Raw genomic sequence first — 13,871 nt, 5'->3', positions numbered from 1 at the left:
GGTTCTTTGGTAGCCCTAGTGTGGAGAGGCAGTGGCCGGTATCCGCAAGGTGCACTTCCATTGCTATGCTCTGTCGGATAATGGCAGGGCTGATGAATTATTTGGCTTTGACTTTGACAGCTGAAAGAACAGGGGATACTCATGTGGTCTCGATAAGGATATTCACTGGCTGATACGCTGTGCTTGGTAGTGGCTCAATAATTGATCTGGTGCAACGAAACGATGCGGTGAAGAGTTGCACGAAGGAAAGACGAGTGACGAGCTGACTGTTCCTCGCTTGAGGTTCCCTGCATAACTGTCTGACTGTCTGCTGTCCGCCTTCTTGGTATTGATCCATAGTAAAAACCGTTTGGTTAGTGCCGTTGAAGCTGATTCGGCTCGTCGTATGGGAGGCATGATGGATCTAATTCATCTGCAGAGGCTCTGTCCTGAGTCGGCTCGGCCCCACCATTAGCGTGCCTCTCTCCACTGAAGCCCGAGCGTGAGATGACTCCGCCCGGGGGGAGCGGGATCAGAGGAGGGCTTCTTGTACCGAATCGTGCCCAAAGAACCGGTTCCGACGCCGCCATGGTACATATCATAGCACAAATACAGTTTGCTACGTGATACGCCTGTGCTCTTGGCGGTCACCAGTGGGAGTCACACTCGGGACATTGTTGCCGGGGCCAAGACATTGACACTTTACCTGAAATCTGTGCTGCCTTCTACAGTATTGTCGTCTACCTATCTTGAGCTTCACTTCACAACGAGAAGATCATTGTGTGTTTTTGGCTGCCCAAGCAAACAAGGTGGCATTAGTGAGGGGAAGGCGGCCGAACTAAGCGCCCCTTATTAAGTGGATATCTATTCGCCGGTAAGTTGTCCTACTTGCTGGAGTGGCATCAAAAGAGTGTTGAAAGAGTTTCCATGTGATCAAAAACTCTCAGGGATCATAATAGCGTTGTGTTGAGTTGTGTTGTGCTGCTTGCTTGCTTGCTTGCTTACCTGGCCTGAGCCTGGCCAGCCTGGGGCCAGCATCAGTGTGAGTGGGCTTGTGGCCAGTCTCCTTGCTCGCGTGTCGTTCATTTCCTCTTCTTCTCTGGATAAATTCAAGAGGCCTCTGGTCTCTCTCTGTTATCTCTGTGTCTGTGTTGCAGAAATGATAGAGACCCTGCCCGCTGTTCATCCTGGTCAGCCAATGATTCAGCCCAGTCGACACATGCTTTCTCGCATGCAAATCGAGCTGTGTCTTGGCCTGCAGTTGTTGTCACACCCGACACACAATAATCCATCCAATCCCTGAAGAGCGGCACTGCAACGGCTTACAGTACTTTGGCGTATTTACGTCAGCTGTGCGATTTGCACTTTCGCTATCATCAACCTTGTTTTCACCTCAAGTCTCTTTTTATTAGCTGTTGGTGATCTCTGCAGATTCACGCCATTCTAACCCTTGGTCGTGTTTTGCAACACACGCTCTCCCACAGCTTCTGTAGTATATCATAAATTCAAATCTCGGCTGATGATAATACGTACATCACTCCTGTTGACGTTGCTGCCCAGTTTAATTTCAACCCTCCCAGACCTTTTCGGGCCTACACCCAGTCAGTCCTGACGTGGTCCAAGGGCCGATCCGTTCGGCACCGTCCCTCAATCCATCCCATCCATCCTCTTTGGCCTCCTCCTCCTCACGTTGTCTCCCTCGTTTAATGTGACCAAGCCCATATTATCCAGCTACCGACCTCCTCGCTAACTGTATCATGACATCCATCTCTCTCTGCCTAAGGAAACAATAGTGAGACTATGGATACCTAGACCTCCCATTCTCCCACCCACCCCTCTTTGGTCTTCGTCTCTTCCAAACCTAAAAACCAAGATCTGAAAACGTGGTCTCGTCGTTCCCTGGCAATAACCTTAAAATCTTATTGTTTTGGGCTGAATCTCGGCTGACCTATGCCTTGATTGTGGCTTCATCTCTTTCACCACAAAACTGATTGCAAACAAAACGCAAACGCCCACACCGTCTTCTGACTTTACTCACTCGACCCTCTTACAAAGATCAAGAGTCTTTGCTCTGTGCTTTTTATTTATTCGCTGGCCTCCACTGCCTTTCGTAATCTGCGGCCACTAAGTTATCAGTTCCGCTTCCTCAGAAAGGCCCAGGCTACAACACCACAGCCACCACCAACTTTCATCTCCGTTATTACGACGATTTACCTTTCTTCTATATTCACAGCCACTCTGGTTCGACCTATCGATGAATTAATTGTAGAGGTCCTTCTCCACGCTTTCTACCTACTACTATCTCCGCCAGATCTGATCGACCTCGGCGCTACATCTTAGCTCAAGGTCCGCGTCTCAACTTGCGCCCGCATCTGTATCTCAACTTGGGCTCCCCCATCTTCCTTTCTTGACTTCGGAACCCCGTCATTCAACGTCACAAACTTGACTCTCCTAAGCCCCACGCTACCTTCAGCCGCGGTCTCTCCCTCCTCCTTGTGATTTGGTGCTTCCCTAAATCAAAAGCCAAGCCAAGCTTACCTATCAACTAACTGGTTAGCCTCTCCGTCTTGGCGGCAGTTGCATCTTGGCAATACGCATACCCTTGGGGAGGAACTACCAAGACACTTGCTTGACTGAAGCTCAACTCGTGCAAGCTCAAGCTTTCTTTCCCTCCTCATCAACCAGAGACCCCTTACAAAACAAGCTCTTTTGACCTGGGCTTTTCATCATCATCCATCCATTTTATCCCATCGAGCTTCACCATCGATACGCTTGATCATCGTTAGCTCTTACATACATTCGTTCCCAGACATACACAATCATTATTGAACATATCGGCCCGGCGCGAACGACAAGCTGAACTCGAATTGCCACCAGATCGCGTCTTCTGTGACGCAGTATCGTAGGCAACATGGCCACAACCCCAACGATTCACCCAAACCCGCCCCAGCGTTCCGACTCCGATGTCTCTCCCAGAACAGTCAACCCTCCCAAGAACTCGGCATCAGAAGACGCAAAGACCGATTACTTCCCAGATTCCAACACAGCCGATGGGTCCAATACTAGTGTCCGGGCCAGCGACGGTGACGATTCATCTGCTCGGAAGTCAAGCATATCCTTCGCACAAGATCCTCGACGCAGCTCAAGCTGTGAAAGCAACCAAAACCCAGCACCAGGCCAGGACTCGTCGATCCAAAGGAAATCTTCCACTGGCTCTGTCTCTTTTCGTAGAATGACAAACCCTCAACTTCCCCAAGGAAATCCTCAACAGATGAGCAACAGTCGCATCCGTGCGAGCTCACCGAACCACTCAAGGTATGTAGCAACTCTCTTTATCCTTTCCCCTTCCCATTGCACAAGCTTTTGCTGTGATCAAATACCAATATCCCCAACCCAATACTGGATCGCACTTGCAACCGTATATCGGCCTGATCAAACCTGACACACGGTACGGCAATATGTAAACTGCCAAAAACCTCCATGCGGATCTCCGTGGTACAAAATGGAATTTCTTGTTTTTGTTTTGGAAGAATCCTAATTTCACCAACGAATTTCATTCTGCGTACTGCACACCAACATCAGCGAAAACGGGTTCAAATTGGTCCGGCTGGAAAACCTATGTGATGCCATGCCAAGCAACATGTCGCATGGACTGTGTGTCACCATCAAAATCATTAATTCGGTCCACATGGGTCAGCCATTTCCATCCAGGATGGATACGAGCATTGCGGCAGTGGCATCGGCCTTTAAACACCCACTCGTGAAGACAACTCAATGCAGAGGCGTATTGATGGAATCTGCCTGGCTCGGGTGGAAACTGGGTCGCTTGGCTGGACCATTCCTCACAATAACCTTTCGACTCCACCACTGGCCTCACACTATCAATTATGGTTACCCCGCCGTTTGCGACAAAGCTTCCAGTAGACGTGGGGAAATGCTCTTCGCCTATGATTACCTGCTCGTTTGGTCTGGATCGTCAGGCCATCCATCATCCTTCATCACAGCCACTGACAAGTCGTCAGCCCCCAAATTCCCGCAGAACTCTCCTCTTGCCGTCGACATAGTCGTCATTGACAATTCTTAACATTTCTCCCCATTATCACTTCCCCGCGCATCCTACAATTACCTCTCAAAATCATCGTTACTGTTCTCCGTCTCTATTCTTTTGGTATTTTCAGGACAATGGCGACGCTAACCGAGACCCCGCCCGATAGATTCAAGAAGCATGTCGCATTTGACAATGTTACAGCCGGCGAACCGACTAAGAATAATGCTATCTCATTTACGCTCAATGTTCGACATAAGGGTTACCAGGCTAGGCGTAGGTCGCGATGTTTCATGGTTGGGGTTGACGAGCATACCTACTCCGATTATGCGTTGCAGTGGCTGCTCGACGAACTGGTTGATGATGGCGACGACGTTGTTTGCGTGCGAGTAGTCGAAAAAGAACTGCGTCTTACGGACAAGCAGTACAGGGAAGAAGCAGACTCGGTTATGAAGGGAATCGTTGCTCGGAATGGTAATAACAGAGCCATCAACATTGTCCTTGAATATGCCGTGGGCAAGTTACACACGACTTTTCAACACCTAGTATGTGAACAGAAAAAAACACCTCCTTTGCCAAGTTCCGGCGCTGACAAAATGACAGATCCAAATGTACCAGCCTGCAATGCTCATTGTGGGAACTAGAGGACGCACCCTTGGTGGTCTTCAAGGCCTGGTCAACACCCGCAACTCATTTTCCAAATACTGTCTCCAATATTCACCTGTCCCAGTGGTTGTGGTTCGACCTACCGAGAAACGCATTAAGAAGAAGGCCAAACGTGCCAATGACTCTGCCCGACAGACCTACGTGAGCATGTTGGCTGCAAATGCCGGGAAACATGAGGCCGATAGTGAGGCAAGTAGCATTTATGAGCTGGAGGTCCACAACTCGCCCGATGAAGAAGCGCACCAAGTCGCACGTGCTTTAGGACTGCCTGCATCTTTCGATCCTACGATTAAGCCCCTCAACCATAGCCAAATATCGAGCCGCAGATCCCCCGACCCTACTGCTACTGCGGGCCCTGTCAATGAGTCGTCGGAGAACCAGAGAGTTGTCAAAGACGATGTCAGTGTCGCCGCTGAGAGCGATGACGATGATGACGACGACGACGACTCTGGAGAGTTTGAAGTTGCGAGCGGGCAGCAACTATTGGACAGGCAGAAGATGGATCAGCTTCATAAGATGGAGGTCGGTGAAGCAGCAGCGTTCAAGATGAAGGTGGACGAGGAACTCGATGAAGAAGATGATACCCCCTCAGCCTTGAAAGCCACATCATAGAAGATGAAGGGCAAGCAGAAACAAGGAACAGACGAGAACAATGATAAGAATAGCACGGGAGTCGAAGTTGCCGGAAGCCACGACAAATCCTTTCAGGAGAATAACCAGCATCCTCAAGTTGCTCAGCCAGATTTAGAAGAAAAAGGAGGACTCTCATCTCTGGAAGAAGAGGGCGACACGACCGAACTGCAACATCTGGATGATTTACAAAAGCGCACGGCCGGCTCCAACATAGGGGTTCACTCATCGCGAGGAGCTTGGTAGGAAACAGCGCCCCAAAAGCACGGGGCTAAGATAGACTCCATTGTGATTCCTCGGGTCTGTTCATCAGAGCCCAAAGTTCCCAACAATTCAAAAGTCGAGGACAAGGGAGGACCTTCTAGTCCAACCTTCGAAAAGCCGGATGCCGTTTCGAAGACTCTCCAGGTACCTTCAGGTGGCCAGATTCGTACGTCGTCCGCAGGAGACGAAGGATCAGGTACCCTTGTCGATTCCTCATCTATGGAGATGTCTACGTGGTCGAATGTCACGGCACCTCGACGAGAGGTCCAAGATAACGGCGCCGATGGTGATGGCGACGGCGATGGCGATGGTAATGGGGATGGTAATGGCGATGGTAATGGGGATGGTGATGGCGGTGGTGAGGGCGGTGGTGGTGGTGACGGTGCTAGTAGCAACAATAACGACAACGAAGAGAATGATAATGCACCACCTAATGAGGCAGATGCGAGGCCTCGTCCCAGCAGGTATCCATTGTGGGCCAGTGGCTTCACAAGTTGCTTCACAAGTTGCTGCAGGGCATGCATGTGTCGACGCTAGGCTAACGGTCTGACAAGATGATGCGTCGATGATTATGTGGTTCTTGTAGATTTTAATAGCGCTTCGAAATGATATTACAGAGCGATAGACTGGGTTCAGTTCTTGTTATTAGCTACCTATCTGATGCACGTGAGGGTTGAAATTCATATTAAGTTTGGGATCATGGCCATGCGCCGAGGTCGGCGATTCAAATGCACAGTAGATATATTACCTAGATATGCATGTGCGTACGTGCGTCTAATGTAAGGTAGGTAGGTAATGCAGGTCTGTCCCATGCCAATGTCATCATGTCATGATGCTGCATGCAAGGACCCTTGATCAGGCACAAGGATGTGTAACCTGAGGCATCAACACGTCACTGTACCTTAGGCTGTCTATGTGCGACTGACCCAAGTTGCAGGGAAACGAGTGCGACGACGTAAGCCACCATTTCTCAGGTTCTAGACCCAGGGGCTAATTCCAAATGTCGAGTCTAGCAAACAATTCTCGACTTGCAAACCCAAAAGATTGACAACGGCTGAAAGCATATGTACTTTTCTTATTGATTGATTGCCTAAGTTGTCAAGAAAAAGACCAAAGGACCGACCCTAGAAGGTGACGTTGCGCGGCATCTCTTAACTATTTGTTACGAGTTGTCGCAACGGCACGGCACACTATACTACGAGGGGCTCAAGCCCAAGTTCAAGCTCAAGCTCAAGGGATAAACTTGAGTTACTGGCAACGTTTCAGTCTATTTCAGTTAGATACCGAGTCTCCCCTCCCCCCTCTGATGTTACAAACTCAAGGGAGGATTTACTGCGCCGCCGCCAAACCCCGACTAAAATAACTACCTACCCAAGGCTAGGGGACTCTGACATTCCTACGAACTGCGAGCATACATACATACGAGTTAGACAAAGAACGAACGATATTACTCCCCTGGCCCCGTGCCAAACATCGATGATCATCACCACGACTCATACTGCTTCGATAACGATATAGACTTGAATTTGAATTTGAGTTTAGAATTCAAAGAATGTGGCCCTTTACTCGCTGCGGCGAAGACGCCTGCGAAATCCAACCCCGCCCTGTCACACTCGCCTCGTCCATCGCCGCCCTCCCGTTCCTCCTCATCTGCATCTCGACATCAATCCTCGTCGTTCGACATGTCTTTCCCCGCCTGAGCAGCGATGCCGATTCTCGCGACGGCGAAGATCACGTTCTACCTACACATGCACCAGCGTGTCTGCGACAAGCCCACGCTGAACATGGTGCCAAGAGCTGGAGACGGCGCGGCGCAGCCTGGACGTTTGGTCTTACTGTGGGATTGGCCGCTACCTTGGGCGCGCTAATCATGGACGAAATCATCGAAGTTGTTAACGCCGACTCGAGAAATTTGGCTTTGAGAATAACGGTGCCAAGCTTGCTGTTCTTGCTGGTCGTGTTGGTACCTTGGCTGGAGTGTCGATCGGTTGTTTCGAGTGCTGGATGGAGTTTTCAGAGGACTGCCAAGGGAAAACTTCCTCGAGTCGCCTGGGGATTACAAATTTCTCTGTTTGTGGGATGGTTGTTCGCCTTCTGGTCCGTTGGCCAGGCTGTTCCCGAGGGAGCGATGCGCAGGACGAGCATTGCGAGTGGAAGCCTGTCCGAGATGTTGACACGCGGATGCCTGGAACGTATTGGTGTCGTTGGTATTTCACTTATGGCTCTACTGTCTGGCTTCGCTGCTGTTTCCTCACCGTGGCAGGCATTCATGGATCTTACAGCCCGTCGCAAACGACCCGTTTCAGATGCTGACGTAGCGAGAAAGCAAGCTGGGCTGGATGCTGCCAACGAAATGCTTCTCACCAAGCGTCATCGCTTGCAATATCTCGAACGCAAGACATCTGGTCCTCAGATTGGCGCCTCTGCCAAGGGTAGTGGCCTTGTTGGCAAAGTCATAGGTTCTCTACGTGGTCCAACTGGTGATGAGGCAGAGATGCGATCGCTGCGCTTGGAAATTGCTGGTCTCGAGACGATGGAAGCCAACCTGGCTTCGGGAGTTTCTCTCCTCAAGAGCCACCGGGCTGCCACAGTTCGCGCTTCAACATCCATTGGACGAATTCTTCTCATTCCCTCGCAACTCTTCAGCCTGTACTGTGTGTATCGCATTGGCGCAACTACAATCACAACTATTCGCCGAGCATATTCACCCACGTCAAGTTTCGCCAACACGGATCCCATCAACCGCTTTCTTAGTATCCTTGCGCGCCATTGGGATCCCAAGTTGGATCAATTAGCATGGGCACGCCTTATCAGCTTTGCCCTCAGCGGCGTCATCCTCCTCGCCAGCGCCAACAGTGTGGTCCAGACGTTTCACCTGTTTGCTAAATGGACCCCAGGGCTGCTCCGTCAAGCACAAGCGAATCTGGCGCTGGTCGTCGGACAGATTGCTGCGACCTATGTCATCTCTGCTTCACTTCTCCTCCGCAGTCAATTGCCGTCTGCCTTGGGCTCGGCAGTTGGGAGCGTGTTGCGAGGTGCCTTGAGTCCCGCATTTGTGGATGGTTGGTTTGAGGGCTGGTTCCTAGTAGGCAGCCTCATAACAGCCATTGGTATCTGGATAGGCAGAAAACTCGGAGGCGATGACGAGTGGGATGAGTACGGCATGGAAGAGATGGGCGCCAAAATGTCGTAGGTGCCTGAGTTCGGTAGCGGTGGTTCGTTTCTATGCTTTTTGAGGTTCGGGTTAGCACGCAAGCATTTTTTTTAATAAGCGAAGCGGTTGGATGTTCTGTACGATACATGTCTGGGTTGGCGTTTGAACGACAAGGCTTCTGAGAGATGAGGGGCGTTGATACATAGAGTACAATTTGGGTATATCACAGGGAATAGGACTATACCTACTGAGAAAGGATACAGGTAGAGGGGCTTGTCAGGCTCTGCAATACATTGCAATGTTACAAAGAGATATGATAGCCGCATGTAACTCTTGACCGAGAAATGCGATATATGCAGTGATATGCAGTAGCCTTGGTAGTTGGATGCTGGGTTGTCTCACAAGTGTCAGCTGTAAGACGAGGTTGACTCACACATTTAACACCAGAGACTCGACTGCAGACAAGTCACTTTGGATGATACAAAGTGCCCAAGATCCAATCCTCTCTATATCTTCTCTACGCAGAGCATTCTTAATTATCACATGTTCTATCCATCTTTAGTGCCCAGTGCTTAACAATTAATATATGCGCGGTATTTCTTTCCCAACCAATCATCTTCAACTCGCAGCCTAAACCAGGTATCGATTATCAAACATATAAAGTCTTCAAGACTATAAATACTACAACGAGGCCAAGATCAACACACATCACCAACCTTCATAATGCCAACCTCACCTTCGCCACCACTATCATACACTCAACCCGCATCTCTCGAGGCCTTCGCCTCTACTCCAGATGTCTTCAGAGCTGCCCACCCGCCAATTGAGCACCTCATAGCTGGCGCCCTAGTCACCAATCCCCAAGGTCAAGTCCTTCTTCTCCGCCGCGCAGCTCACGACTCATGGCCTCTGCTATGGGAAGTCCCCGGCGGTTGTGTCGATGACTCAGACCATGGCCTCGTTGCTGCAGCTGTGCGTGAACTCTGGGAAGAAGCCGGACTGCGCGCAAAGGCTGTAAAAGCCGTGGTAGGAATTGCACCCATCACAGAGCCGATGCCAGATGATCCTCTAGAGAAGGACTTGGAGGTTCTGTATGACATGCTTGTGTTTCGTGCACATGATGGAGTCTGGGGAAAGTTGACGGTCTGGGTCGAGGTGGAGAGCTGTGATGAAGTCAAGATTGACGAGAATGAACATGTCGAGTTTGCCTGGGTGACAGAGGAAGAAGCACTTCAGAACAAGTTCAAGGATGGCAAGAAGTTGGAGTTTGTAAGCGAGGGAGTGAAGAGGAACGTACTCGAGGGCTTCAGACTCTGGAAAGAGGACAACGAAGCAAGCAAATAAGCCAAAGTGGCCAGCAAGATGAGTCATCAGTGGTAATGAAATGGATCAGCATGAGACGAGACTTCATGTGCTCATCACTCGTCTATAGTCACACACAGACGTAGCCCTCACCCCTTCTAAAAGCATCAAGAACAAACACCGAGACCTCATTGACCGAATGGAGATAAATAAATAACAGGACATTTCATTGATCCCATGAACCGCATAGCATACAGATCCGAGTTCATATCGTAAGAGTCGACGTCTCATCATCTTTGCCGAGTCTAGAGAAAACGAACTGCCTATAGTAGCCTTGCCTGAGTGTTCGTTAAGCCAAAGCAAGTAAACTTTTTCAGTCCCTCTCCTGCTTTTCACCCTCTCCCTCATTCATATTCATCAATCAAGGAAGTCAACACGTGGCCTAGACGTTTTTGGGGGAAATCAAAAACAGTAATAAAAAAAAGACAAAAAGGGAAACATAAAGAGATAATAAAAAAGAGCTGTGATCATTCAAATGCATGCCACGTTTCAGTCCATTCATCCATCCTTTCATCCATCCATCCATTCGCCGCCATTCTTTTGCTTTTGTCTCGAAACGCCAAAGGTCAAATGCTCAAAAATGCCCTCTCCAATCCCCCTGAACGAGTGAAAGCGGGTGTCGAGGTTGATCATGAGTAAGTCCAACGTGTGGCGGTCAGACAAGGAAAACAGGATGCCGTGGTCGATTAGAACCGGCGGAGAGATTTCAATTCCATGCCCTGAGCAACCTGTGATACTAGATTGTCGAGGATAAGGAGAAGAGCAGGCAGGAGGTTTCGAACCAGCCTTTGTTTAGAACCAGCTTCAAAAACCATCGCTTGCAATCGAGTGTAAGATGGGTGTCATTTACGAGAAGATAGCAAAGTCCAAGATGATCACTACTCTTAACTACGAGCTAGGTGACTCGCATCTTGTAAACAGGCATTCTCAGTCGTCAAACCATAGAGAAACGAGGCGATTGGTACACATTCTAGGGTGCCATCGCACGTCCCTGGCGACCTTTCTTGTTGGGCACTGTAGTCCAACCGTCGTCGTCAGCTGTGGGTGTAGTAGGCTCGGCATCAGTAGACGCGGGTTGTTGAGCAGCTGATCCGTTGGAGCGGAGAGGTCCAGCTCGTGCCTCCCGAATGCCGCCACGGCCACCACGACCGCCCCGAGGTCCAGCTCCTCCACGGGGTCCTCGTTGCTCGTTTGAGGCAGAGCGCCAGCTTGAAGCTTCGGTCGCTCTTGACTTGGGAGCACCCTCTCGGGGCTCGCGGTTTCGGATAGGAACCTTCTGCTCGCCATTGGCGCCCTCAGCAGCTTCAGCCTTAGGTTCTGTTGCCTCAGCGGCTGCCTCAGCGGTCTCCTTAGCCTCGGCAGCTTCAGCGGCTTGCTTGGCTTCAGCGGCCTCAGCCTTCTCAGCAGCCTCAGCCTCAGCCTTGGCAGCGGCCTCCTTCGCCAGTTTTCGTTCCTCCTTGGCCTTCTCATCGGCCTCTTTCTTCTCCTGGATAGCCTGCAGGCGCTTGACCTCAATCTCCTTCTCCCTTGCTGCGGTATCGATAGGACGAGCGGCGCCGAAGGGGCTGGCCTTAGCATCAGAGCTCTGGGATGTTGATGAAGCATCGGGGGCCTCGGAAACAGTTCGCTTCTGGAGGTTCAAGCGAGGGCGACCACCCTGAGCAGGTGCGGCGTTAGAGAGAGCGGGGGATTGGGGTGCGCTACCGTCGGGGGAGGCAGCCTTAGCAGCATCGGGGCGCATTCTCTCGCGCCACTGCATGTCCTTCTCAGCAGCAGTAGCAGTTCGTTCAGGTCGCTCAGGACGTTCAGGACGAGGACGAGAACCACCCTCGCGAGCCTCGCCCCAAGCAGGAGAGTCCCGGCGGTTTCCTCGGTAAGACTCACTACGGTCACCAAGCACATCGGGAGAAGCACGGGGGCGGCTGCCGTCTCGGGATCCGGAACCCTCTTGAGGAGAGAGGGGAGCCAGGGGTCCATGTCGCTCCCAGGTGAACTCACGTTGGGGACGAGACTCGAAAGCAGGATCACGAGGTCGTCGCTCACGGTCACCGAAGTCACGAGCCCCACCCCTTGAAGGGGCATCGGGCAGAGGTCCCTTGCGGTCCCAGTTACCCATCTCACGGATAGAGTCACCTCGGCCAGGATCACCGCCACGAGCTGTAATTAAAGGTTAGATAAAGATAAGTTTTCAGGGATAGATGCAAACTTACGAGGATCAGCGACCTTGATCTTGATCATTCGTCCGTTGAAGTTCTCGCCGTCAAAGGTAAGAGCCTTCTTGAGGCCATCCAGAGTCTCGAATTCGACATAACCGAAACCCTTGGGGCGCTGCAGCTCACGGTCCTCGATAAGGCGGACGTTGACGACACCACAGTCGGCGAGATATTCACCCACGGCGTCGTTGGTAACATCGTAGGAAAGGTTGCCCAAGTGAGCGGTATAAGGAGGCTTGTCGGGGAGGGTTTGAGGGGCAGCTTCGCGAACGGAGAAACCTGCGCCAGTTAGTTTTGGGAGCCAAATTATAGCGACGTCAACACATACCCCGGTCCTGCCAGCTGGAAGCAGCGTTGTTGTTGTACCGAGGGCGGTCGGAAGGGGGCAGAGCCTGAGTGCCTAAAAATGGTCAGTCCACCACGGGTCGAAGGTATCGTGTGAAAGCGACAAGACATACCAGTGACTGGAAATGAGTTAGCAATAAGACACATATATAGATTTTAAGTCAAGGTGAAAGTGCTTACCGTAAGAGGTTTCCTCTACCTCATCAGCCCAAGATGAGCCTCCACCAAAACCTACAAGTCCAAGTCGTCAGTATGGGGTCAACGAGGGGCATCGCAGCCAAGTCCCCCGTACGGCGGGGTGCACAGGCGAGGGGCGGGACATACTGTCAGCCAGAAAGTCCCCAAGGGACATCTTCTGCTGTTCCTTCTTCTTAGGAGCTGGCGAGGGGTTAGCATTTGCCTAGAGGACATGCTGAACTGTCATAGAGGGGTGCTCACCCATGATTGCGGTTAGGCGAACACGCGCAACGATTCTAGGACCGATGCGCGCACGAATGCAAAGGGCGAAGGCGACCGGGGTTTCAGCTTTCGCTTCAGAGAGGAGAACGAGATCGGATCGCTTTGTAGCCGGGAGCGGAAGAACCGAAGACCGGAATGTCGATTATTTCTGTCAAGAAACTTGCGTTGCAGAGTGTTGATGTGCCCCGACTAATGTTGCCGTGTCTGGGGTTGACGAGTTGAAATTTGCTCGGCGTATGGGAAAAAATGATGATGGAGGCGCCAGTTGAGGGTTCCCTTAATTTTGCCAGTCCTGGTCTGAAGTGGGCGCTAGCCCTTTTTAGTGCGGGACCCACCAATTAACCCCTCTACTCGATTGATGTCTCGCTTGCATCTCCTCAGAAGCACCAGTAACAAGAGCCCCAGAAACTGTAGTTACACTTTGAGGTTCAAGCAGTCCAGTTGATTCTGTTTAACAGCCCGGAGCTTATGAGATATCGGCCAGGTGCATTAAGCCAACGCAATTCAGGATTTCTCAGGTCTCTCGCAGACGGTACTTTAACTATGCGGCATATACAATTACATGCCTCGATAAAGATCAAGGCAACTCATGATCCACACACATGGCAGTCAAGTATCAATGATAAATATCCGTTAATTCACTGCCATCTGCCTCATCTCTCATCTCTCATCTCTGTATCAAAACTTGACAATTCAGTGCGTGTTGACACATTACTACATATTCGTCTCAACTATGCCTAGCCTTTCACGAGCC

At 50.9% G+C, this 13,871-nt stretch overlaps 3 protein-coding genes across 3 annotated transcripts; 2 read left to right on the top strand and 1 right to left on the bottom strand.

Moving 5' to 3' along the window:
- Positions 1-2,890: 2,890 nt before the first annotated feature.
- On the top strand, positions 2,891-8,777 carry FTJAE_14128 (uncharacterized protein; the record flags this gene model as incomplete). The annotated part of the gene is made up of 6 exons (XM_037347336.1): positions 2,891-3,294; positions 4,158-4,569; positions 4,628-5,242; positions 5,306-5,562; positions 5,686-6,048; positions 7,127-8,777. 6 exons carry the CDS (start codon positions 2,891-2,893, stop codon positions 8,775-8,777), a joined length of 3,702 nt encoding a protein of 1,233 aa, XP_037198853.1.
- A 684-nt stretch (positions 8,778-9,461) lies between these two features.
- On the top strand, positions 9,462-10,082 carry FTJAE_14127 (NUDIX domain protein; the record flags this gene model as incomplete). Its single annotated transcript, XM_037347335.1, has 1 exon — positions 9,462-10,082. One exon carries the CDS (start codon positions 9,462-9,464, stop codon positions 10,080-10,082), a length of 621 nt encoding a protein of 206 aa, XP_037198852.1.
- A 988-nt stretch (positions 10,083-11,070) lies between these two features.
- Positions 11,071-13,100, bottom strand: FTJAE_14126 (RNA-binding sce3; the record flags this gene model as incomplete). The annotated part of the gene is made up of 7 exons (XM_037347334.1): positions 11,071-12,257; positions 12,311-12,592; positions 12,642-12,713; positions 12,772-12,777; positions 12,839-12,889; positions 12,983-13,036; positions 13,097-13,100. The coding sequence occupies 7 exons, from the start codon at positions 13,098-13,100 to the stop codon at positions 11,071-11,073; spliced, it is 1,656 nt and encodes a 551-aa protein (XP_037198851.1).
- Positions 13,101-13,871: the final 771 nt, after the last annotated feature.

The sequence above is a fragment of the Fusarium tjaetaba genome, assembly GCF_013396195.1.
Source record: "Fusarium tjaetaba strain NRRL 66243 chromosome Unknown NRRL66243_c0000562, whole genome shotgun sequence".
NCBI classification, from domain to species: domain Eukaryota; kingdom Fungi; phylum Ascomycota; class Sordariomycetes; order Hypocreales; family Nectriaceae; genus Fusarium; species Fusarium tjaetaba.
Note: the sequence above shows the minus strand (reverse complement) of the source record. Positions and strands in the feature narration are given on the sequence as shown.